The following is a 27,191-nucleotide window of genomic DNA, read 5'->3' on the forward strand; positions in this document are numbered from 1 at the left end:
ACAGAGGCATCATAAATTCTGAGTTCAAGAGTTAGCTTTTGATGTTGCATGTATATAGCACTTTTTAGCATACAGAATTCAAGTCTGATGAAGGCAGAATAGCCAAAAGCTTACGCTTATTCTTTTATGTTAGGTAATAAACTGTATCATCTTGATTCATAACTTCTTGCTCAGTAACATCTATCTGTTCTAGGGCTAATTTACAGCGACTGTGCTGTCACACCCTATTGCCACCCAGATATGGTGCCAATACAGTGTAATGGAAATGCATAACACCCTGCTGCATACATTTTCAGCATACGGCAGTTCCATCGCCATTACAATGACAAAGGCATAAGATATGCCTGGCAACAGATGCGTGGATGCAGCCCATTTACTGTAAACCGGCCTTAACTGTGCAAAGTTATAGTTCTGAACCTGCTAATTCTGGATGAAGTAGAACTAAAAACACTATGGGCAAGTCTAATTTAACATTTAACTGTAATTTATTATATCAAATCCCCCTTTCCAGGCCCAAATGTTTTAGCATAGTCGGGCTGCAGCACATCATGCCTTTGTAAGCGAAGCAAAGAAAAGAGTCATCAAAGGCACAATGTACTGCTGCCTGACTGTGCTTGTCCTTCCTGTCATTCCCCAAGTGCACGTTTCCTTGCTTTGTTTACCTTGATAAAGGGTACATTGTTGCCACGAAATGTCAGATTTGTATTAAGCAGCAAAAAAATAAATAAATTCTTCTGCAATGTTGGAGTGCCTTTACATTATGACAGGTTCATTCAGAAACCACAACTTGAGCACCCAATGATTTATTTATGGGCTACGCCATACAGAGCGCATCATCGTCACTTTCTCTACCATTAAAGTAGAATGAAGTCAGCCGACACCATCCGGATGGTGTCGGCTGACTTCCTTCTACTTCGTGAATCGTCTGGAGTACTGTTGGACACAGCCTAGGCACATCCCATACTGGCAACAGGAGGAGTGCATCACACTACCTAGTTCTACACTTTCTCTACCATTAAATAAATCACGAAGATATTGGCCACTGCTTGCAACACTATAGTCAGTGCTATTTAACTGCAATCTTCTCAGACTGCCCAAGTAGAAGAAACATCCACACTAACAAACTTACTAGCTGTACTTAGCTGCTTCCCATGTCCTGTGTATGACACTGTGTAGCCACAGTCCAGTCAGAGTGCCCATGTTGAAAGCACCTACAGTGGCAAGTGAGCATCAGAACCAGACCATGTAGCAATGGAAGAATAAGACTTGGTCTGATGAATAATGTTTCCCCAGGCCTCAGAGTTCCCCAGATCTCAATCCAACCGAGAATATGTGTGATGTGCAGACCCGTAGAATTATGCCAATTTACATGAAGAAGAAAAAAAAAAAGTTGGCACTACGGCTGCTATCCATATGACAGTTCATATCATTACCAAGGGATCGTCAAGGAAACTTAACTCACCCCTATTACAGTTCTGCGTGCTCTGGAGCAAAAAGCAATGTGATGTAGCAAACAATAGAACATGAAAGCCATCGCGTATGGCTGCTGATCACGTGATCACTACGATCGCCGGCGGATAGTAGTGATCACTTTGACAGCGGCGGCAGCAGGGGGGGAAAGAAGAGGATCCACTCACCTTCCTGCCGTTCCAGCAACGATCGACACCCCCCTCTGCTCTGGCCGGCATCTCTGCTCTGTCTGATGTCCGCGCCGGGTCCCGGCTTGATGACGTCATCAAGCTGCGACCTGGACCTGAGCGTCATTTGGAGCGGAGATGCCGGCTGGAGAAGAGGTGGCTACCGCGGCTCATCACTGGAGCCTGGAAGGTGAGTGAAAGCTGCCAGCTACAGGGGGGACACCTGCCTCCATGGGGGACACCATGCCCAGCCAGCCACAGACGGGATCCGGCCACCCGACACCCCCCCCCCGCCCCCACCCCCCCGAAACGTGCCCCCCCCCCAAATGTGCCCCCCCCATGCAAATTGCCCTGGTCCATAAAGGGGGTTAGGCGGCCGGCCCCGAAGTGGTTAAACTTCCTGCCGGGACAGGAAGAAGTGAAGCCTGCCGGACTCGGAGCCCAGCGGAGAAGGAGCAGCGGGGACACGTGCCGGCGGAGCAGGTAATGTATTGCCGCTGTATTGCGTCGGCTGTCGGACATTCGAACGCCGTTATCGACGCACTCCCGACCCGCCGGCGATCGAGCAAAATCTTCCGCACGGACGGGAATGATCGATTTTGGTCAGAAATCGATCGTTCGGTCAACGTTTGCGCAACGATTGTATATCGGCAGGAAAATCGTTAGGTGTATGGGCCCCTTAAAGGGAAGGTCCAAGCAAAATAAAAAAATGAGTTTCACTTACCTGGGGCTTCTACCAGCCCCATGCAGCCATCCTGTGCCCGCATAGCCACTCACTGCTGCTCCAGTACCCCGCTGGCAGCTTACCGACCTGGGAGGTCGGCGGGCCGCATTGCGTACATTTTTACGCATTCCCGCTAGTGCAGGAACATTAACACATACATTTTTACGCGTTAGTGGTTTAATGCATACATTTTTACGCATTGATCCACTAACGCATAAAAATGTATGTGTTAATGTTACTGCATTACCTGGAATGCGTAAAAATGTACGCAATGCGTCCCGCCGACCTCCGAGGTCGGCAAGCTGTCAGCGGGGGACTGGAGCAGCAGTGAGTGACTACGAGGGCACAGGATGGCTGCATGGGGCTGGTAGAAGCCCCAGGTAAGTGAAACTCATTTTTTTATTTTGCTTGGACCTTCCCTTTAACAAGACACAGAAAGGCAGCTTGCAAACCCAGAGAGCTAATATTGCAAAAAATGGTTCACAATCTATTTCAAAACATTTTGCATTGAAAATGATGATATATTCAACACCATTTGCACAACAACAAAAAATCACAAGCCTGAATTATGCAGGTACACATGAAGGTACACATGATGCAATTTTCTGTCAAATTTACTGCCAGATCAGTTATTTCCAACATGTCCAATCTGATTTCCAATTGATCGAGTGATTGATTTTCCGTTCACTTCTATGAAAAAATAATTTGAAAAATTGATGGGAAAACAGATTGGACATGTTGGAAATATACAATCTGACAGTAAATCTGTCAGAAATACCCATACTGTATTTTGGCATTTTTTGTTTGCTGAAAGAGAACCCGAGGTGTGTTTAAAGAATGTTATCTGCATACAGAGGCTGGATCTGCCTATACAGCCCAGCCTCTGTTGCTATCCCAAACCCCACTAAGGTCCCCCTGCACTCTGCAATCCCTCATAAATCACAGCCATGCTGTGAGGCTGTGTTTACATCTGTAGTGTCAGTCTCAGCTGCTCCCCCGCCTCCTGCATAGCTCCGGTCCCTGCCCCGTCCCTTCCCTCCAATCAGCAGGAAGGGATGGGATGCAGGCGGGGAGAGCAGCAGACTGACACTATAGAGATAAACACAGCCAGCTCTGACAAGCTGTTTGTCAGCAGCGTGGCTGTGATTTATGAGGGATTGCAGAGTGCAGGGGGACCTTAGGGGGGTTTGGGATAGCAACAGAGGCTGGGCTGTATAGGCAGATCCAGCCTCTGTATGCAGATAATATTCTTCAAACCCACCTCGGGTTCTCTTGAACTGCCAGGCTTCTGGAGTGCATAGGAAGGCTTGGCTGTTTGTACTACAGTTTAGGAAAATGTCAGTGCACTGTGAGGTACTTGACTGCACAAACCTGCAAAAATAGAGATTTCTGCCAACTTTTAAAAATAAATTCAGTGATGTTTATGTGGATACATGCAATGGTGAAACATTTATCCTTGAAGAGTAAATGTGTGGATTCTAGAGCATGTTGGGGGCATTTAGCTTCCTTGCATTAATGGAGCTTTCAGAACATGCTGGGAATTGTAGTACCTTAGTCACTAGTGTTGTGTCTGTACAAGCAGTATCAGTAGCTAACCACTTCTGGTTTCTGTTTGTGCCTTGAACTTGCAGATGGCAAGGGAGATGTGCCTGAAGATGAAACGTCACCTCAGAAGAAAAGCAGAACTTCAGCCCCAAGTGGCAAAGCCACAAAAAAGGCAGTTAGAAATGATAGCAAGACAACAGGTGGAGAGAAGGCAGCAAAGACAACTCCAAAGACTAGAAAGGTTGCTGACAAAGCAATAAAACCAGAAAGTGGAGAGAAGGCAGCAAAGACAATTCCAAAGACTAGAAAGGTTGCTGACAAAGCAATAAAACCAGAAAGTGGAAAGAAGGCAGCAAAGACAACTCCAAAGACCAAAAAGGTTGCTGACAAATCAGTAAAACCAGAAGGTGGAGAGAAGGCAGCAAAGAAAACCCCAAAGACTAAAAAGGTTGCCGACAAAGCAATAAAACCAGAAGACATGGAGAAAGAAATTGAGTGAGTCCTGAAAGCAAATGATTCATGTGGAATTGTTCAGAGAAAACACACTTTGGGAGGGATAGTAAGGCTGCCATATTTATTTCCTTTAAAAAAAAATACTAGTTGCCTGGCTGTCCTGCTGATCTCTTGGGCTGCAGTAGTGTCTGGATCACACACCTGAAACAAGCATGCAGATAATCTAGTCAGACTTCAGTCAGAAACATGGGTAGCACAGTGGTGTAGTGGCTAGCACACTCGCCTTGCTGGTTTGGGTCCCAGTTCGAATCCCAGCTAGGGAACTATCTGCCAGGAGTTTGTATGTTCTTCCTGTGCTTGCGTGGGTTTCCTCCAGCACTTTGGTTTCTTCCCACATCCCAAAAATATACAGATAAGTTAATTGGATTCCTCCTAAATTGGCCTTAGACTACGATACATACACTACAAGATACATACATAAATGTATGGCTATGGTAGGGATTAGATTGTGAGCTCCTCTGAGTAATGGGATTTGGAAAGATCCCCTTTAGAGGTGCGATCGGGCAGTCCCAATATAGGCAACTCTATATTCCACTATGTAGATAAAAGACAAAAAAGAGAGAGCACTCTATGAAAGATCTGTCGGTCTGTATAATGTCCTGTCCAGGACAGGCCTCACCTGATTCAATTGTGGCTGTTTGCAGAAACCAGCCAGAGAAGACGTGTCCCTTTTAGGCCAGCCAGGGACCAAGCGATCACGGAGGGGGCCAGATGTAGAGTCCCCCAGGGGAGGCAGCACAGACTCCTTTGTTAGATGGCGTTGGTCCGGGTATGTATAGGGGACGCCGACTCAACCCAAGTGTGGTAGTAATGGGGAGTGGCGACCTCCCAGCTATAGCCGTTAGCAGATGTAGGCAGGGTAATGATCATCATGCGGTTACTAGGCAGTGCTGCAGCGACTGAAGTATTCAAACAGCGAGAAATGCTAGGTGGCTTGGAAAGACTTATTGTGCATACAAGATAAAGGGGGGTACAGACAACGCGTTTCACGGAGGATCAGCCTCCGTTTCCTCAGGTCAGTCAAACCTAGCATTTCCCGATGTTTGAATACTTCAGTCGCTGCAGCACTGCCTAGTAACCGCATAATGCCCATTACCCTGCCTTTATAGCTAGGAAGACACCGCTCCCCATTACTGCCACACTTGTGTTGAGTCAGCGTCCCCTATACATGGACCAATGCCATCCAACGAAGGAGTCTGGGCTGCCTCCCCTGGGGGACTACATCTGGCCACCTCTGTGATAGCTCGGTCCCTGGCTGGCCTGAAAGGGACACGTCTTCTCTGGCTGGTTTCTGCAAACAGCCACAATTGAATAAGGTGAGACCTGTCCTGGGCAGGACAATATACAGATTGACAAATCTTTCATAGAGAGCTCTCTCTTTTTGTCTTTTATCTCAGTTAAGTGACAAGACACTATACTCTGTAAAAGCTGCAGAAGATGTTGGCACTATATAAATGCAAAATAATAATCTGCATGCTTTTTCAGGGTCTATGGCTAAGGCTGCTTTCACAGTGGGACGTTACCGGTGCACGTTAGAGCAGCCTGTAACGCAGCCCAACTCACAGTAATGAAAAATCAATGGGCTGTTCACAGTGCCCACGTTGCGTTACAGTGTAATGCTGGGCATACACTATTCGTTTTTTACTTATCAATCGAGCCGCTGATGGCTCGATTGATAATATCCGACAGGTCCGATGACCCGCCGGATAGATTTCCCGCTCGATCCCCACGGGTGGACAATAGCGGGGAATCAAGCGGAAGATAAGGAGCTCCCGCGGGGAAGATGGGCGGGAGTCGATCCAGCGGCTATACGAGCCGCCGGGTCGACTCGTCTATGCCCAGCATAACGCTGCACGTTCAAAGAAAGTGCAGCATGCTCTGCGTTATAGGCGCTTTTAGCCGCGTTAGCCTGTTTGCACATACTCCGTGCAGGAGAGGAGGAGGGGAGAGTCCGCTATTGTCCCTAGCCGCATGGCTAATTAATATTCACTGCACTGTGTGACGTGCAGCGTTTACTTCCTGGAGCGGCCGCTTTGTGTGGCGATTGACTGGCGGGACCACGTGATGCAGAGTTTTCCGATCACGTGGTCTCCACAGTCTTTGGACGCATGCGCCGTTTTCATTCTACCAGTATCCGAGTTTGGCGTTGCGTTAGGGGAACGTTATGCGACCTTAACGCCCCCTCTAACGCAACGTCTCTGTGTGAAAGAGGCCTAAAAGTATTAGAAACAGGATCAGCAAGATAGCCAGGGAACTGGTTTTGTTTAAAAGGAAATAAATATCCCTTGCTCGGTTCAGCTGTCCTTTAAAGCAAATCTCTACCCTGGAACAAAACTTTGCATTTGTGATCTTAGCAGGCAGCAGTACTAGTTGTTATCCAGCTAGTCATTTTCCTGGTTTTATTCAGTCTTTTTGTAAAACTCCATTATTTCCTCTAGTTAAGTAAACCTAGTTGAACTGTTTAACATGCCCCTAGGGGCCCATTGACTCTTTGCTGATTGCCGGAAAACAGCAGAGCCCTGCTGCAGAAGCGCTTCTCAAGTAATCCTATGGGATTACTCTACCTGCAGTGATTGCAGCGCATTTACGATTATCACTGATCGCAAACGCATACATGCAGCATTTTACCGGTGGTTGCGTCGCGATTCTTATTCACTGGAATCAGAATTGATAATCTCAGTTGCGTAAAATCACAGAATAGCGCAACACAAAATCGCGATTTTGCGTTCTCGAGTGTAAACGGGGCCTCAATAATCTTATTACTGGTAAGAGTAATTAAGAATTCTCATTGTCTTTGGGATGTTTGTTGATACCCACCTGTACAAGATCAGCACTGGGCCAGCCTGTTGATTTTATTACTATTATGTGAGATAACCATCTATATTATCTGTTGTGTGTTGCGCAGAGATTTGCTAAGTTTGGAGACTAAAGCAGCCATTCCAGTTGTGGTTATAAAAGACAGCAGCAGTTCGGAGGAAGCAGAGGACAGTGACGAGGAGTGGGAAGAAGTGGAAGGTATTACTGACTTTTTCAAATTTAGCACTTGTTGTGTCTGATTTATTTATGTTGTCATATTGGTGTTAATTTAAAATTTTATTTATTTTAAAAACGTGTTTACTAACTTTAACTTCCTGTCCTGCATTGTGGAGTGTGGTAGTCAAGTTTTTCTTGTGTAAGGCTAGGTCCACACTAGGTCCGTTGCAGATCGGATCCGTTTTAAATAGATCTGTTTTTCAAATGTTTTTTTCTTCGCCGCGTCACTGCCTGCAATGCCGCCCTCTATACTTCGGAGGGCGGCATTGCAGGCAGTGATGCGGCGAGCGAAAGTAGAGAAAAGGTAAGCTCCTCGTTTTGCTGCATACAAACGTTGTAATTACTTTTGCTCAAACTAGCTGGAGGGGATAGCGGGGACAGGGGACCCAGGTGAGGGGGAACGTCCCGCCGATCGCTGCCACACCCGTCCTGGCTGCTATCACCCTACAGCATGGTGGCCCCCTCTCTCCACAGCCTGTGACACAGAAACTGATCCGTTTCTGTGTCCAAATCTGCCTGTGTAGACGGGGATCCATTTTTCCATTGCCTGCCACTACCCCTGCGTGTATCAGGATCCAGATCCATTGCGTGAAAATGCAGCAGATCCGGACCTTCCGTTCAGGTTTTAAAAACGTTTCCCCGCAAACACCGACAGATCTATTTTTTGTTTGGGTGAAGACAGCTGCTATTTTTAACATTGCTATCCGTGGCTCCGGTTTTGATCAGGTTTTAAAAACGGAGCCATGGATATGTTTCCGGACCCAATGTGGACCAGGCCTAAGGGAATTGTCCCAGAAGTCCATATGCTTCTGCACTGCTTTTACCTTCCATTTTACCTGCTTATATCCATATTATTGTTATTAATACTTTTAGTGGCTGAGAAATTGTAACGAGGACGGGTTCTGCCTATTTCTTCCATTAGGCTTGGAAGCAAATGTGACTTGTCTGAAATTTATGTTTTTTCCACTTATCATTGATATGCTTCCTTCACATCACACTTCTCTACAGGGTGGAGACTGATAGTTGTCCATGCTCTTTGTGTTAGGCTCGGTTCCCACTTATAATTCCCACAGTGTAGTGTTCGCTCTGATGGTCTGCAGTGATGCGGCTGGAGCCTGTGGCAGATGCGCTCCCCATAGGTTATATGAGGGAACACATCCGTCTGGCCCGGGATTATTGTGGACTGCACAAAAGTGCGGCCCGCTTACTGCAACGTATCCCGCTGATCCATTGCAGCATGACAAGTGTGAACGGCTCTTATGTTATATATAGCATAAATATCATAGATTTTCTGTTAAGGGGCCCATACACTGGTCGATTTCAGCCATCGATCGATCAGATATCGATTCTATCAAATTCCCAGATCGATTGATTTGCGGCCGATTTCGATCGATTTGATCGAACTGACAGGATGGAAAATCTAGGTCGATCTGCTGCTGGCAGCAGATCAATGGCCCAGAGGGTTGCATTGGATCTAATTGTGCAACACAGCATTTAGATCAATTTCCAACAGATTTCATTCTGAAATCTATTGGAAATCTGTTCCTAGTGTGTGGCACACATCAGATAGATTCCTGTCAGATTCAACTTGACAGACATCTGACAGAAATCTATCTGGGTACACTCGTTACCTTTTTTCGTGCAATTTTGCGACCGATCGTTTTTTCGGCACGATTCCGCACTCGATTCTCTTATCTTAATTAGTTTTTATTATCTTTTTCCATTCACCACTATGAGAAATCGAGTGCGGGAAAGATCCGGAGCAATATCGGACATGACGGATTTTATCTATCTGATCCATCTATTGCACAGAAAATCGTACCGTTTGTACCCAGCATAAGGCATTAGGCTGCTGCTGCTTTGTCTGTGCTCATTTAAGGTGATTGCATATCTCACTTGAAGAAGCTAAGGGAAGCAGTGATTGGTTCCTTTCTTTGTTTGCCCAGGCAGGACTAGTTTGTTGTCAGCACAAGGAAAACACAGATTAATCCACCCTTCTTATGTTTAGAGCGAAGAGCCTAATTCCCCTTAAGTTGCAAGTAATCACAATTATAATTTGAGCTCTCAGCTGTGTTAGCGCAGGAATCTTGTCTGCCTCAGCTAATTTGTCAACACGGGATGTTAACCCTTTGTCTGCTTCCATGAAAGCAGGAAGTAGCCACACTGCAGATTTATTGCAGGAGTTCTTTGGGCTGCAACAAATGTTTTTCTGTACAGGTTATTATGCTGTTGCTTATCTTTTAGAGCAGAGAGGAAGTTCTGAGTTAAGGTCCACTGTGAAAAATGTGTTTAGTATTCCTTTTTTTGTCTTGCGAGCTGTAGAGATTCCTGCACTAGGAAACTGCGTGCTTGTGATCAGAAGCATGGGAGGGAATGGTATGGTCCACTTCATCATGCTCATCAGAGTGTCTGGAAAAATGAGCAGTTTCTGTTTTCTGTATTAAATCATGGTATCATCCCTTTTCAGTTGAATACTGGCCTTGACAATTGTATTCTGTATTCAGTTTGTTGATACAGGAAGTATAAACAATTCTGCTTTCAGGCACTATATACCATACATGACAAACTCTCTGGCCCATGGACCAAATCAAGTTTGGTCGGCAAGTGGTTTTCTTAAAGGGAAGATCCGCGCTGTTCATAAAAAACAAACTGCACTCACCTGGGGCTTCTTCCAGCTCCTGGCAGTCGATCGGTGCCCTCGGCGCAGCTCCTCTCCCTCCGGCCGTCCATCGCTAAAGAAGCCATCCTCGCCGGGTCTGCGTCATGTGCGTTTCACGGCGCGGGTCACATGATGTGCATGCCGTCATCGGGTCTCTACTGCGCAGGCGCAGTAGTTCTGCGCCTGCGCAGTAGAGACCCGATGACTTCTCTACACCATGTGACCCCCCCGCCGGGGAGTGCATGGAAGCCGACCTGGCTTCTTCACCGCTGGACGCCCGGAGGGAGAGGAGCTGCGCCGAGGGCACCGATCGACTGCCAGGAGCTGGAAGAAGCCCCAGGTGAGTGCAGTTTTGTTTTTTTTTTTTTTTTTTTTTTTTTTTTTTTTTTTTTTTTTTTTTTTTTTAGCACCGTGAACCTTCCCTTTAAAGGGAACCTAAACTGAGAGGGATATGGATGTTTCCTTTTAAACAATACCACAATTTCTATCTGTTCAGAACTAAATGAGCCAACATTGGAGTCATTACAAGCCTCAACATCTGCTGATCAGGAGACTTCTGCAAAGCCGGTGGAGATAGAGATTGAGACAGCAGAGGCAGAAAAGAAAAGACTTAAGAGGTAGGAGCCCAAGGTTTCCTGCACCAGTAGGTGCCGTGGTGATGGGAGAGGTTTGGCAAATGGACACATCACTGGCATCCTGGATAGATGGTAGAAACGGGCAATGACTAATCAGTTTTTTCAGGCCTTTTAGTTTACTATTATGATTGTTGGGGTTTTGCTACTCTGTAATTTTGCATAAGTGAAGTGTGGAACCGTGGGAATTGACATATATTGTAGGCACTCAAGGTCCTAGGGTGTTTAAGTATTTCCCTAATAACCTTTCAAGAGGTCTCTTGGCTGGACTACAGCCTCTTCCCAGCTTATAGAGGAACTGTACCGAAAATAACAGTATTAATAAAATTGCTTATTGTTTACAATATTCACTGATAGATTTTTTTTAGTCAGTGTTTGCCCATTGGAGAAATGTTGGGTACCTGGAGTCTGAGTCAATGGTTTCAATAAACTGAGGAGTCGAAGCCTGATGATTTTTGAACCAAATCGATAGCCTTTGTGAAAATTAAACTAATGAGTCGGAGTCCAGGAGTCGAAGCAATTTTGGGTATCTAGAGTCTGAGTCGGTGGTTTCATAAACGCAGGAGTTGGAGTTGGATGATTTTTTTTACCGTCTCCACAGTCCTGCAGGTAATCAGTACGGAATGTTCGTTTACTGAGAGTTCTATGCACAGAGGGAGGTATTGCTTGCTTGGCAGTTGGAAAAAGCCATCATTTCTCACAATGCAATTAGAGTCACAGACAGCAAACTGTCAGGCCCATGGTCATGGCATGGCACTTTGGGAGGGGTGGGGATTATGAACCCATATCCACTCAGTTTAAAAAGTCATCTTTGTAAAAAACAAAAAACTTTTAAAAGGGTGGTAGAGGTGGACTTGCCTCCAGGTAGTCAGACTCACAGGCCCATATGCAATTCACCTTTTCACCTGAGTTTTCTCCCAGGTGATATTTTCCCAACTTCTAAATAAATGCCTTTCACACCACCAGCAAGCAAATACTCAAAATAATTTTGACAGTACTTTTTCACCTACTGTTTGGTACTTTTTCCATTGCAAAGTGATAAAAAGTTCATTTAAATTGGAGATGAAAATGTATCTCCTAGGAGAAAACTCAGGTGAAAAAGTGAATTGCATATGGGCCACAGTGTCTAAAAGTAGTTCTTTATGCAAAAGATAAGAGAAAACAGTAACAACAACAACTCCACTGCAACGCGTTTCATGGCCGTACCCGCTTCCTCAGGCAATAAAATGGAGCATCTGGGAGGCATAAAACAGTATGATCAGGATGAAGAATTTTACAGTAGTAATAATAAACTAAGATGTATAAATATTAATCATGTAATAACATGAAAAACATTCATATTCTCATGGTCTTCTCTTCATACAAAGCTAAAAGCAAAACATCCAATGAATATAATTCTAGACCAAAGATAGAGTAACCTCTGGATGCTTAATTGTAGAAATCAAATATGCTAAAATGTCGCAATCCACAGGTATTAAAACCTAACAACTCCCGGTGGAGTGCAATACAGAAGAGTAAGTGAATGATATTAACATAATTGGGACCATCGGGGTGCAGTAAGTACTAGAGCTGCAATATGCACTATGCACAAGGTTGTAATGAGCACTAAAACCCCCCATGGCTGCAGCAACCACAATCAGACCCCAATGCAATAGAATAGATGACTGAAAATACTGTAATCCAAACTCATCCGGGGATAATATGCAGATTAGTAAATAATAGATGATGGATGACGCCATTCAATTATACCTGCTAATCCAAGCAAAAAGCCTGGCACCTCTGTGGCGAGCAAGCTGGAAGTGCTTTTGCGCTGGCGCCAGGCTTTTTGCTTGGATTAACAGGTATGATTTAATAGTGTTATCCATCTTCTATTATTTACTAACTAGGCTACCTAAGTCCGTTTAAAAATAGGCTCTAGGTAGTCATTTAACCGCGCATGCTCGCCGCGCTCCCCCTCGCCGCGTGCGCACACCCGCGTGCACACACGGCCACCCTGCTCCCTGGCCTCAGCTCCCGTCCCAACGGCTTTCTGTACTGCGCACATGCGCAGTAGAAAAAAAGCTTCGGACGGACAGACAGGGAAAGTGGATGACGCAGGGACAGTTAGGTTTTATTGTATAGAATCTGCATATTATCCCCGGATGATTTTGGATTATAGTATTTTCAGTCATCTATTCTATTGCACTGGTGGTGTCTGATTGTGGTTGCTTGCAGTCATGGGGATTTTTTAGTGCTTACTGCAACCTTGTGCTTAGTGTGTTGGAAGTATCAACAGGATTATTACCTAAACTGCAGTATAGTAAAACAACCACAAGCTGTCACTCTCTGTAAAATGGGATGATGATCTCGTTGGCCTTGTTGTTTTCTGTATTCACTCGGCGTTCCTCTCTGTTCTAAGTAAGCTGCATTTCCTGGATGGTGGTGTATGATTTATTGGAGTCGAGGAGTCAGAGCAGTTTTGGGCACCTGTAGTCGGTGGTTCCATAAACTGAGGAATCTTGAGTCGGGATTTGGATGAGCTCCACAGCCTTGGTAAGTATTACACTAAAGAGTTGGAGTCGAGGAGTCAGATTTTGGGAACCTAGAGTCAGTGGTTTCACAAACTGAGTCGTCGGATGATTTTTCTAATGACTCCACAGCCCTGATTGCAGCTCTAGTACTTACTGCACCCCTATGGTCCCAATTATGTTAATCTCAATCACTTACTCTTCTGCATTGCCCTTCACCGGGAGTTTATTTGTAGCCATGCATGGTTATTCACATGTCCAAGTATATATTAGAGCCAGTGCACACCTAAAAGCGCTAGCGTAATCGCAAAAACGCTCAGCACTTTTAGAAGTGATTTTTCTAGTGATTCTAGACATGTGCCTAGCCATTTTCTATTGAAACCTAGTTATTTTGGGAGCGTTTTGGTGTAGCGATTATACAGTAGAGCTGCAAGTGTACTTGTTTTGTATAAGAAAAAACGCTTGGAAACTTGCTGTGCTCTAGTGTTTTTCAGAGTGCTTTTCCGCTTTCCCATACTAAACATTGAGGCTGAATTGCCTCAGAAATCAGCAGAAATGCTGCAGGACCTGCGTTTGCTTTTGGAAAAAAAAAATCGCTCTGGTGAGCTCCATCCCATTGCAATACATTAGCCAAGAGCTTTTTAAAGCTCTAGCATTTTTAAAAGAGCTCAGAAGCGCTCTTGGTGTGCATCAGCCCTTAGTTTTTATAAGGTTTTTATGTTTTAATAGCTGTGGATTGTGACATTTTCTGGATTTAAGTTTCCAGCATATCTCATTTTTCCATGTACCGTATGTCTTTGGTCTAGATTTATATTCATTGGATGTTCTGATTTTAGCTTTGTATGAAGAGAAGACCATGAGAACATGAACATGTTTTTTATGTTATTACATGATTGTTTATATATTTTAGTTTATGATTGCTACTGTAAAATTCATCATCCTGAGCATACTGTTTTATGCCTCCCAGATGCTCCGATAATTGCCTGAGGAAGTGGGTACGCCCGAGAAACTTGTCACAGTGGAGTTGTTGTTGTTACTGTTTTATCTTTTGAATAAAGAACTACTTTGTTAAAGCAATATACAGTGTCTGACTACCTGGAGGCAAGACCACCACTACCTCCCTTTTAAACCATTTTTAACTCTAATTTGGCATCTCAGTTTCAATGATCACCAATAGTGGACAATGGTAGAGATTGAGGAGGGGTGTATCCCCATTATACCTTCTACTACAGAGAGCGACTTTGAGAGTGGGCATGATTTTATGATACCCACCTGTCTATACAGTGGTTACTCTGGTGGTAACCCACTTTTGTGAGTATTAATCTAGAGTGACGACTTGACGAACAACTACAAATTTATATTTCGTTACTCAACTGGTGAACAACTAATATGTGCTAGTTAGTAATGAAAGTCGTTGAAAAGTCATAGCAGACTTCTGTACACATTGCCATGTTGGACACAACTTCTCTCAGTTGTTTGTCAAGTCAATCCAACAGTTGGATTGACTTGAGCTGCGTCTTATCAGTGATAAGGCCTTGTAGTTTGCACATCTTTTACTTGACAAAAATCGTCCAACTTCTTCAAGTTGTTTGATAATCGTGCATTTAAAAGACTTGTTGAGCGTGTGTATGAGCCTTTAGGACAGGTCTAGTGTTCACTGTATGACTGATGATAATTGTTTAAATTTAACAGGGAGAAAAGGAAGGCAGAGTTTGCTGCCTATCTGCGCAGAATGATGAATCGCTTCAGCAAGGATCTCCGAGAAGACACTCATAAGGTGAGAACTGATAAAGGGGCGAGAAAGAGCATATCCTGGAGAGCAGCAACCAAGCATTGCCTTAGGGGAGCAGCACTGGTACTACCAATGCTGGGAAGTAGAACATTAAAGTAGTCTTCTATGTGAACTATAGATGTTTCCAGTCTTATGTATATTTTTTGAATGCCCTTCCACACACATCTGTCACTCTCCAACATTTGAAATCTTGAAATGCTTCCTCAAAACTTACTTTTTCCAACAAGGATATGCGCTAAGCTCTATCTTCAGCCATTCACCTTTTGACCTCTGGCCAAGTTGTACTTCTTTACTAGATAACCTAAAACCACACTGCCTGTACGAATACAGCATACTCCCCCCCCCCCCCCCCCCACCTTTAGATCAGGGCTATCAAACGCAAGCACGTAAGGGTTCAAAATTTAGAACACAGTCTAAGTTGTGGGCCAAATTGTTTATTAATGAGGATCTGTAATAGAGGAAGCCTCTGGATCCTAACGAGGCTTCCCCCGTCCTCCAATGTCCTTGCAATCCAGCGATGCAGTCCCCCGAACCGCGGCAATGTAAATATTTACCTACCGTGATCCTGCACAGGCTTACTGGCAGCTCTTTGTTCGGGTAAGGAGGAAATAGCCGAACTCGATCGTATCCGGTCTATTGTGCAGGCACGAGTCCTTTGCGCCTGCGCAGTAGAGCGGATACGATCAGGCTCAGCTATTTCCGCCTACCTCGAACAAAGAGTTACCAGTACTCCTGTGCAGGATCGCGGAGAGGAAAATAAATCTTTGCTTGCCGTGGGTGGATTCGGGGGGAGCCAGCGCTAGATTCCTCCAAACTTCAGAGGTCAGGGAAGCCTCATTGGGACCCTGAGGCTTCCCCCTCCCCTAAATTACAGAGTCTTTTTAACCTTCTGCCGCCCGCGTCAGGTTGACACGGCTGTCCCCATGGGGGACAAGAGAGCGATCGGCTCTCATAGGCAGAAGCCTATGACAGCCGATCCCCATAATTGGCTGGCTGTGGGGAGGGAGGGAGGGAAGAAATTTAAAGTAACGGGTTTAAAAAAAAAAATAAAAAAATATTTATTTAAAAAAAAATAAACATGGGGGGAGCGATCAGACCCCTCCAACAGAGAGCTCTGTTGGTGGGGAGAAAAGGAGGAGGGGGGGAATCACTTGTGTGCTGAGTTGTGCGGCCCTGCAGCTTGGCCTTAAAGCTGCAGTGGGCAATTTTGCTAAAAATGGCCTGGTCACTAGGGGGGTTTAGCCCTGCAGTTCTCAAGTGGTTAAGAATTAACATTTATCAAACAGTCTCAAATAAAGTGGCATAACTCTTCTGCAGTGGGTAGTGCAGTGGAGTAGTTTTATATTTTCCTGCTGCAATGCTGCATCAGGCCTCCTGCTTACATTTGGCTGTGAATGCATGTCACGTGATCAGGAGTAGGAGGTTTGGAAGCATAGAGCCAGCAGCTGGAGCAGGTAAGCAGGTAACTATTCTAGTGCTCTGCTGCACTACAATGTAGTAAAGGTGTGTGTGTGTGTGTGTGTGTGTGCGTGCGTGCGTGCGATGCACATATGAATCTCTTGAGGGCCACATAAAATGGCAATTTGACACCTGTACTTTAGACTGTAAGCTCGCGAGGGCAGGGCACTCTCACCCTTTTTTGTCTTGGAATTAGTTATTCATTACGTAGATTACACTCTGTTATACATCATATTTATCATGTTACATTTGTCACTATAATTCTCAATTCCATATCTTGTACCAGTGTCCATATGTGATGTATACCATTGTCTGTACAGTACTGTTATGTACCCTGTGTCTATTTTTCTTACTTAGTACAGCGGACGTAATTTGTTGGCGCTTTATAAATTAATAATAATAGAAAAGTACAATCATAAGCAGGATAAACGTTTTTATGAACAATATCCAAGATTATTTGTGCATCTCCTTTTCTGTAATAGCAATTGCTAAACATAATAATGTAAGTAAAACAAAAAGTGAAAGAATTACTGTACCTCCGACGTTTATTGGTGCTCTGAGCTGATTGCAGGCTTGTGTATTGCTCCAGGTGCACATCATCTGCCTCCTGGCCAATGGCTTTTATCGCAGTAATATATGCAACTCACCTGATCTCCAGGCTGCGGCGCTGTCTGTTGTTCCCGTCAGGTTTGCTAATATCCCGGCAGCTAGAGTGGACGTGGTGTATTTGACCAACTTAGTGAAGTGGTAAGTCCATCTACATTTGGGGTAGCACCAGACCACTTCAGATATGTAGTATTTGCTGTGATCATGCGACTAAGGCTGGTTTCACAGTGGGACGTTACAGGCGCACGTTAGAGCAGCCTGTAACGCAGCCCACCGCACAGTAATGAAAAATCAATAGGGCTGTTCACAGTGCCCACGTTGCGTTACATTGTAACGCTGCGTCACAAGACAGCGTACTGCATGCAGTACTTTAGACGCGGCTGAGCCGCGTTAGACTGCTTGCACATGCTCAGTAATCTTGTGGAGGAGCGGAGAGCGGCCAGGCACATGGCTAATTAATATGCACTGCACGTTGTGACGTGCAGTGTTTACTTCCTAGAGCGGTCGCTCTGTGCGGCGATTGGCCGGCGGGACCACGTGATGCCGCATGCGCACAAGAGTGCGCATCACGGCATCACTGACGCCAGAGTGAGCTGCACAACGAGGCTCACTCTGACATCCAGATCCAGCACCACCAGGCGTTCCGTTAGGGGGACGTTATGCGGCCTTAACGCCCCCTCTAACGCAACGTCCTGGTGTGAAATTAGCCTAAAGGTGCGTACACACCTCTAATCTTTATAAATATGGTTCATTTTACCACCTCCAGGTAGTATAAGAGCTTACCTACACAATCTATTCATAGTATTTAAAACCTGTTGGCCCTCATACTAGAAGGAAGTGGTAAAATTAGCCAATCAAAATTGGATGTGTGTACTTAGCTCACATTGACAGTTGTTTTAAACCTCTGAGAGCCGAGCGCCGAAGCTGGGCGCCGTCATAGCAGCAATGCTATGATGCGCGGCCCGCGTAGCGGTAATTACATCTCCCTCCAAGTTGCGACAACTCAGAGGGGGAATAGTATTTAACGCCGCCTCGGAGTTTAGCGGCAGCGGGGAGAGCCGTCATTCAGCTCTCCCTGCGCCAAACTGAGTGGCGCCGTGATAATATGTACCCCAGTTTCCAGGCATTTGCATGATAGCATATCACTATTTACTTTACCAGCACTCCTGTTGCATTTATATTTTTAAGTAGTCTCAACTGTGCTGCCCCTTACCACTGAGCGGTTACCATTTTTGTGCCTCTTTAATGGTAATATAATACTTGCCTGTGGTTTACCACCCTCAAGATCATCCATGTGAGTTTAGCCTGAACTTTAAAGAAAACCTGAACTGAAAATTAAAAGTCAAAATAAACATACATAGGCCACACGTACCTCCCGTGTAGTCTACTCCTCAATCTCACTCTCCTCTCCTGCGTCCTGTTTGTCCACTGTGAACAAGAGATTTCTCCGTCCTCCATGTTGAAAATGACCATTACCCCATAACAGCTTTCTGGTCAGCACACTATTAAACTGTAACATCGCCCACTTGAGCCATAGGGAAACATGGACATTAAAGGCCACATCAGTTGTCCACTTAGCTATAACTGACAGCAACTGATATATAACTGACAGCAACTGATATATAACTGACAGAAACTGATATATTTCAGTTCTGACAAAATGTTGTCCGAACTAGAAGGGATGATTGTCAGAAGAAATTGGTGAAAATGGTGAGGAACTGATGGCAAGGTAACTATTTAATGTTCATTTGAAGTTACCTCATGTGTTTATTTTAAATAATTTTACTCAGTACAGGTTCCCTTTAAAGGACACCAGAGCTGAACCATACAATAAAAACAGGGGGGAGCAGGCATGTATATGGAGTAGTCCTCCTGCCAACTGCTCCTCTTGTTCTCCTCCTCCCCTCTCTTTTCTTGCGCAAATGCCCACTGCAGGTACTTCCTGGTTGGCCGGGTCGGGAGCGCTCTGCACATGATGTACCGTACTCGTGATGCCATGCGCAGACCTCTCCCAGCCATGGGCCTACTTCATATACATGCTCGTTTTTACTATATGGTTCAGCTCTGGTATCTTTATTTGCTGTTGTTTGACAAGCAAAAAAAAAAAAAATTGCATGAGAAGCTCACAGGAACCCCCCATGTTGACAGGTTTACGTCTACATTCACCCTGAATCCTGAGATGTCGCTGGATGAGCGGGAGCCTCTGTCCACCACTCTGGAGAGGAGGTTCGGGGCGTATGGCGTCAGAGATGCAGAAGAAATGGTTCATGTAAGGACAAAACCTTGCTCATTACAATGCATTATGGGTGGTATTTTGTGGTCATTTGCTGGCTGCTTCTCTTGTTCTATGCAATGCTTGTTCTGGGTTATGATTTAGAACCTATTATGCAGGCCACTTATGTACAGATTTGAATACTACCTCGTCAAACTATCAGTGTTTAGAATGGTTGTATGTTTTGATTTTTTTATTATCATTATCGAATAGATCTGAATGTTCTTTTCTTTTTCTTTTTTTTTTGCTGTAATGCCTGTAATTTCTACTTTAGCACCAGTGCTTTCCTGGCATAGTACACCACTTCCCCCATGAGAGATCATTTATAACTCCTAGCATACAGGTCTTAAATAAAAGAACTACAGGCAATTGCAAGGTCTCCTATATGAAGTGAGTTGTTAACCAGAGGACAATACCAGACACAATGTAAATAGTCAGCCTGTGAGGCCCCACACTTAAAGCAGCAATCATTATGTTTAGTACTCATGTTGCCAACCTGAGGGGGGAAAGATAGACCTGATGATACTACTTTTAATATGTGTAGTCTGTCTTGTTCAATTCTCTGCCCAATAGTATGGACTGTCCTTTGCAGGTGGGGAGAGGAAGAATACATCAGCAATCAGCTAAATAAATACCATACAGTCATGTACTAAAGGGGCAGGACTCCTGTACAAGCATCCTGTGAAAAGATTGTTGGCACTAAGCTTAAAGCTCAACACACACCATACAATCTTGGTTGTACAGATTTACTAAATCTATGTAGTATAAGGGCCAACAGATTAAAAATACCTTGAATGATCGATTGGATAAGCTCTTATACTACATGAAAGTGGTAAGATTGAACAACCCAGATTGTATGGTGTGTGTTGAGCCTTAGGCTCACAGTGTTCAGCTGCATTCCAGAATAATGCTGCATGTCCGCTTACTGCCCATACATTTCTATGAGCCTGATCACAGTACTGCGTTGTAACTGATTGCATTATTCTAACTCGCTGTATGCTGGCTTTGTATTAAAGTCTATGTCCAGTCTCTATTGCAGTTTACACACATTATAATACGTGCCTTATGCAACCGACCAATGTGAATCCAACCTAAAGGTGGCCACACACCTTGCAATTAAAAGATCCAATTTTAACCGATTTGATAAATATGATCGGTTGTCCCTAAAAATCGAAATTTTTTTTTCCATTGGACATGTTGGAAACTTCAGACCAATATTATCAAGAATTGTATGGTGTTGCGTGATGGAGTGTGAAATTGTATTCAACCAGAAAAAAATTGTATGCGATTATTCAGTGGATACCAAACTTTATTTAATCACTTTTTTTCTCTTGATTTTTCTTCTAACCAACCAATTTTTGGGAGTTTACAATCTTTTATCCCAACATTGCAGCAATCTCGAAAATACGTGTGTTGTACCTCGAAGATTCTGATCGAAACTTCTGATCAATCGGAAATTTGGATCAGAATGCTCAAATTGAATTTAAAATAAAAAATGTATGGCATTGGCTACCTTTAGGTTAGGTTCACAGTGGGATGTTGCAGAGCCATGTTATAACATTTTATAACACCGCTTACCACCCTGCAATAAAAAGTCTATGGGATGTAAGCATTGCATGGTAAAGTCTTGTGTTATGGTAACATTGCACACGTTACCAGGTACAGGGAAGCATACTTTTCATTGCCTGTATGCGTTACTGTATGCGACGGTAACGCATTTTTTTTGCATTGCATTGTAAAGCTGCATTGCGACTAACGTCACATCACAATGCAACGTCCCACTGTGACCCTAGCCTTAGTCTTTTGTGTTTTCTTTGTGTTATACAGTTTAGTACAGAAAATACTGTATGCAAATCTATAATCAGATATGATGTAAGCTGATGGATAATTTCCCTCTATGATCTCTCTCACCTCTGCAGCTATTCCTGATCCTCCTCCGAGCTTTACAGCTGCTGAGCCGCCTGGTCCTGTCGCTGCAGCCCATCCCGCTGAAGGAGCCCCCGGCCAAAGTAAGATCTGCTCCTCTTTCCTGCCTTCAGGCCTTTCTTCCAAGCAAGCCTTGCTGCTGTCCCACCAGTGTTAATAAAGTCTTTCAAACTGTCTTGGTGTATTGACCACCAATTCTTGTTTCTGTGATCCACTCCAGACTTACTTTGAATAATCCTATTCACCAGTGATTCCCTGAAAAGAAAATGTAAAATTCTTCTTTTGCTTAACCGGTTCAGCGCCGCAGTGCCGAAAATCTCATGCATCCGAGCAACGTTCACCTCCCATTCATTCGCCTATAACTTTATTGCTCCTTATCACAATGAATTGATCTATATCTTGTTTTTTCCGCCACCAATTAGGCTTTCTTTGGGGGGGTACATTTTGCTAAGAGCCACTTTACTGTAAATGCATTTTAACAGGAAGAATAAGAAAAAAACGGAAAAAAATCATTATTTCTCAGTTTTTGGCCATTATAGTTTGAAATTAATATACGCTACCGTAATTAAAACGCATGTATTTTATTTGCCCATATGTCCCGGTTATTACACCGTTTAAACGATGTCCCTATCACAATTTATGGTGCCGATATTTCATTTAGAAGTAAAGGTGCATTTTTTTCAATTTGCGTCCATCACTATTTATAAGCTTATAATTTTAAATAATATAATAACATATTCTCTTGACATGCATAATTAAAAAGTTCAGACCCTTGGGTAACTATTTATGATGATTTTTTTTTTTTTTTTTTTTTTTTAAATAAAAAAAGTGTATGTGGGTAATTTTTGGTGTGGGAGGGAAACTGCTAATTTTAAATGTAAAATTATATATTTTTTTTAATCAAAAATGTATGTGGGTGCAGTTTACTATTTGGCCACAAGATGGCCACAGTGAAAAAAGTCCTGGATGCGAACGATCTCGCATCCAGGAACTAAAATGCTGGGGAAAAGTTTCCTGGGGGCAGATATACCACGCTCTCTGGAGAGAAAGCATCGGTATTTCTGCGGGGACGCTAGATCGGTGAATGGGAATTATATTCCCATTCACTGATCGGGGGGCTAGCGGCGGGCGGCCCGATCGCGCGCACCACGCAGGTAAAACAGCAGTGCCTATCTGGACGAGGAAACTCGTCCAGATAGGCCGAACTGGTTAAAGGGAGTTGGAAGCGAAAATGAAAAAAAAAAACTCAGATACTTACCTAAGGAGATGTAAGGCTCTGGGTCCTATTGCGCCTTCCCGTTCCTCTCCTTCTCCCGTTGTTCCTGTACTGGCTCTCCCTATAGCAGTCTCTGACTGCTCTCTTCCACTTCGTGTGGGCTTCCGGAGCACTTGGACTCGCGCATGCGCAGTACAGGCCGCCACACCGTCAATCTGCGGTGTGAAGCCGGCCTTAGGGATAATAGCCATATGACTAGAGGGAAACCTTTTTCCAGGCCACATCACAGCTCATTTTAAGACCAACTGATTTTCTTTAGCTGAGTCTTTTTTTTTCAAGCATGTAAATCCACTCCAGCTCCTATATACTTCCTCATGAAGTAGAAAGTATGTGAGAGCTGGAATGCGACATGGAAGGCAGCAAACAGAGGCAGCGACAAGGGTGAGTTAACAACCCCTGCTGCTGATGTGCGAAGATTCGGGTTTTCATTGGAATAATTTGGAACAAGGGTCTGAATTTTAACATTCCAAACATATCAACACTAATCTTGAACTCGTGCTCTGTTGTAGGTGAAACGCAACCCCAAAGCAAAGCCAGCTGCTAAAAAAACCACAAGCAAGTCACAAAAATCCCAGAAATCCGCTAAAGGGAAATCGAAGACAGGCCCAGGTCCAAAAAAACGGGGAAGGCTGAAACAGGAAGAGGAGGCTTCTTGGGAAAGTGGGGAGGATAAAAATCCCAACAATGGAAAAACTGGTAAAAAAGCCAGAAAATCAGTCAAAAAAAGTGCTAAAGATGACAGCAGTGAGGAAGAGGAAAAGAGCTTGAAAGTTGAGAGCGATGAGGATGTCAAGGCAAAAACTGGACCCAAAAACAAGCTTCGGAGAAGAACGGCCTCTAAGGTTTCTTATAAGGAAGAAAGTGACAGTGGCACAGGTGGTAGTGGCTCTGATTTCTCCTACAGTGGTAGCGAGGAGAGCGACTTCTCAGACTGGGATGAGTCCTTTGAAAAAAAAGTAAAGCAAGACACCAGTCTTTTGAACCAGAGTAAAAGGAAGTCAGGCGAGGGAACAACAAAAAGCCCTGGGCAGCCTAAAGCTAAGAGCTCCCCAAAGACCAACAGCGGTGAGCCAAAGAGGAGAGGTAAGATCATCTCATCAGATGAGGAGGAGTTGGAGGTGGAGGAGGTCACGCCAGCAAGCCCTAGTGGCAGTGATCAGTGGCTGGAAGTCTACTTGGAGAAGGAGGAGAAGTGGATCTGTGTTGATTGTGTTCATGGGAAAGTCAATCGGCCATCAATGTGCTTCAAGGCTGCCACCAAGCCAGTCACTTACGTGGTGGGGATCGATAACACCGGCAGAGTGAAGGATGTGACCAGGAGATATGATCCGGAGTTTATGACAGGTAGTCGCAAACGACGTGTGGATCAGGAGTGGTGGGAAGAGACCTTGATGCCTTATAAGAATACTGACATGGAACGAGAGGATCGGGAAGATGCAGAGGTAGGGACAGGGATACTGTTTTTTGATTGTATCTTTATAATGATAACAATACTCTTAATCTCTGATGAGTTGATTCTCTTTTGCCTGCAGTTTGAAGCTAAATTACTAGAGCAGCCACTGCCAACCTCTATCAACGAATTTAAAAATCATCCATTGTATGCCTTAAAGAGACATCTACTGAAATATGAAGCTATCTACCCAGACACTGCTGCTGTCCTAGGCTACTGCCGAGGGGAGGAGGTCTATTCCAGGTAAGTCTGGCTTAAACTGATTGATATATATATATATATATATATATATATATATATATATATATATATATATATATATATATATATATATATATATATATATATATATACAGGGGTTGGACAAAATAATGGAAACACCTAACGTTTTGGCATCATAACCTTTGAACATGTTTTAAGCAATCAAAACTTGAAATATGTTAAATTTTTTTGTTTATAATTATTGTAATTTGCTATGTATAACTAAAACACTTGTTTTTTACAGATATTTAAATCAAAGTTGGTTATAATTTATAAAAATGGCAGATCTCTCAGACATTCAAAGAGGCCAAATTGTTGGTGCTCGTATGGCAGCTGCTACTGTAACAGAAACTGCCCGAATGCTTGTCATTTCCAGAGGTACTGACTAAAAAGTAATGACAGTGTAACGATCGGTGTCAGCACGTAGAGAAAATCTGATTATTGGTGATCTGCAGTATCACCAAGAATGCAGATATATACCTGATTATTGATGATCTGCAGAATCACCGATAATACAGATATATTGCTAACCTCTGGACACCTATATAGTGTGAGTGTTTGGTGCAACAATAATAACTTTGAGTGAGGACCACCCGAGGAGCAGGTGGTCCTTGGCAGTATGAGAAATACCTCCCTTTGGAAGTGCAGAGATCTTGCAGCAGCCTGAGACATCCAAGGGGGCGGAGTCCCAGGCTGAGTAGCAAGAAGACCCGGTGGCTAGTGACCCCTGGAAGATGGGCGTCACAAGCAGGTCTGGAGGATAACACAAATGATAATACAGTTCCCTAGTCTTGGGTGCGAGGTCCGTGGTCTCAGCACCCTGGAACTAGTCTGGAGTATAACACAAATGATAATACAGTTCCCTAGTCTTGGATGCGAGATCCGTGGTCTCAGCACCCTGGAACTAGTCTGGAGTATAACACAAATGATAATACAGTTCCCTAGTCTTGGATGCGAAGTCCGTGGTCTCAGCACCCTGGAACTAGTCTGGAGTATAACACAAATGATAATACAGTTCCCTAGTCTTGGATGCGAGGTCCGTGGTCTCAGCACCCTGGAACTAGTCTGGAGTATAACACAAATGATAAACAAAAGTAATCTGGCTCAGTGTGAATTCCCAGGTCCTTCTGGTTCAAACACACTGTAGTATCTGACTATGGTCTGAATGCTTCCACGTAAGTGTTCGCAATGGCAGACAACTTGAGACTGACCAGCAATAACTATATATAGAGCGGCGCTCCCCGGCGCCACCCATCGCTGATCAACCAATAGCCACTCTCTCTGAGATCAGCTGACCAACCTGGTCAGCTGATCCCTCCTCGTTTGTCATAAAGGTTCTGCCTCTCAGCACGCGCGACAACCAGCAACTGGCAAGCAAGCTATATATATAGTTGCAGGACTCTGCCGCCCCGCCCGAGCCACTCAGCCAATCAGGAGTCCAGCAGGAATCAGCTGATCGTCCTGATCAGCTGATCCATCTCCTGCTGGCATAAAGGTCCTGACTTCTGGCTCGGGCGCGTAGTTCTCCATCCAGGTGCACTAACAGACCCAGCCACACCAGACGCACGCTGCTGCGTGCAAACCGCCGTGTTAGGCGCGGAAACAGCCGCCTTGCTGCCAGTACATGCGGCGGCTTTTCCGCGTTTTCTCACAGACGGCCTTTGAAAGAGAAGGAAAAACGGCCTCAGCAAAGCACAGTTGTGGCTGAAAGTCGAAGTTGTCTGAGAGAGACCATCGGACTCTAAATCGAATTGTTAGAAAAGCTCGCAAGACCACGGCTCCTAAAATCACTGCAGAGCTGAATGAATACCTACAGAACCCAGTTTCCACAAAAACTGTTCATCGGGAGCTGCACAAATCTGGTTTCCACGGAAGAACTGCAATTAGAAAACCTCTGCTCTCAAAGACAAATGTTTCAAAGCATTTAGAGTGGTGTAGAAACAACCAGAATTGGTCCCTCGAGCAGTGGAAAAATGTGATTTTCTCTGACGAATCATCGTTTACCTTCTTTCCGACCTTCGGCCGATTGTACGTTTGGAGATAGCCGAAAGAAGCATGGCGGGGGTTCTGTGATGATCTGGGGTGCAATTTCTTGGAAATCTGCCGGGCCAATGATTTCCCTTCATGGAAGAATTAACAGTCGAGACTATTTAGGAATTTTGGGCGACCAAGTTCATCCTATGGTTCAAGAACTGTTTCCAAAGGGGAATGCCATCTTTCAATATGATAATGGCCCAATCCATACAGCTAGAATTGTTAAAGAATGACACGAGGAACATTCTAATGAAGTTGAGCATCTCATCTGGCCACCACAATCTACAGACCTCAACATTATTGAGCATTTATGGTCGTTATTAGAGATTCAAGTAAGAAGTCGATTTCCGCCGCCATCCCCTCTAAAAGAACTGGAGGGTGTTTTAACTTAAGAATGGGCTAAAATTCCTTTGGAAACAATTCGCAATTTGTATGAATCAATACCTCGGAGAATTGAGGCTGTAATTGCCGCAAAAGGACGACCTACACCATATTAAAATATATTTTGTTGATTCACAAGGTGTTTCCATTATTCTGTCTAACCCCTATCTATCTATATATATATATATATAACACACACACACACACACACACACACACACACACACACACACACACACACACACACACTCACTCACTCACTCACTCACTCACTCACTCACTCACTCACTCACTCACTCACTCACTCACTCACACTCTCTCTCTCTCTCTCTCTCATGGTTCAGTGACAGAGGAGGTTAGTAATGAATTTTCTGCATTTTCTGAGACAGCTAAAAACAAATAGGATGTGCACAGTTTAATGCCCAGGACTGATTGACACTTACCTCTTTCACTGATCACACCATTCTCTCTGCATGTGTTCCATA

General features: G+C 44.3%; 1 protein-coding gene across 3 annotated transcripts in view; it reads left to right on the forward strand.

The window, feature by feature from the left end:
* XPC (XPC complex subunit, DNA damage recognition and repair factor) overlaps positions 1-27,191 on the forward strand; it is a 50,192-nt gene that overhangs the window by 1,833 nt on the left and 21,168 nt on the right. For all 3 annotated transcript variants that reach the window (XM_068253066.1, XM_068253065.1, XM_068253064.1), the window contains exons 2-10: positions 3,993-4,401; positions 7,325-7,434; positions 10,608-10,728; positions 14,943-15,027; positions 17,090-17,247; positions 19,255-19,375; positions 21,298-21,387; positions 23,090-24,022; positions 24,113-24,273. In XM_068253066.1, coding sequence (XP_068109167.1) covers positions 3,993-4,401; positions 7,325-7,434; positions 10,608-10,728; positions 14,943-15,027; positions 17,090-17,247; positions 19,255-19,375; positions 21,298-21,387; positions 23,090-24,022; positions 24,113-24,273 — 2,188 coding nt within the window. The remainder of the gene's footprint in view (positions 1-3,992; positions 4,402-7,324; positions 7,435-10,607; positions 10,729-14,942; positions 15,028-17,089; positions 17,248-19,254; positions 19,376-21,297; positions 21,388-23,089; positions 24,023-24,112; positions 24,274-27,191) is intronic.

Source organism: Hyperolius riggenbachi, chromosome 9 (assembly GCF_040937935.1).
Source record: "Hyperolius riggenbachi isolate aHypRig1 chromosome 9, aHypRig1.pri, whole genome shotgun sequence".
Lineage (NCBI taxonomy): Eukaryota > Metazoa > Chordata > Amphibia > Anura > Hyperoliidae > Hyperolius > Hyperolius riggenbachi.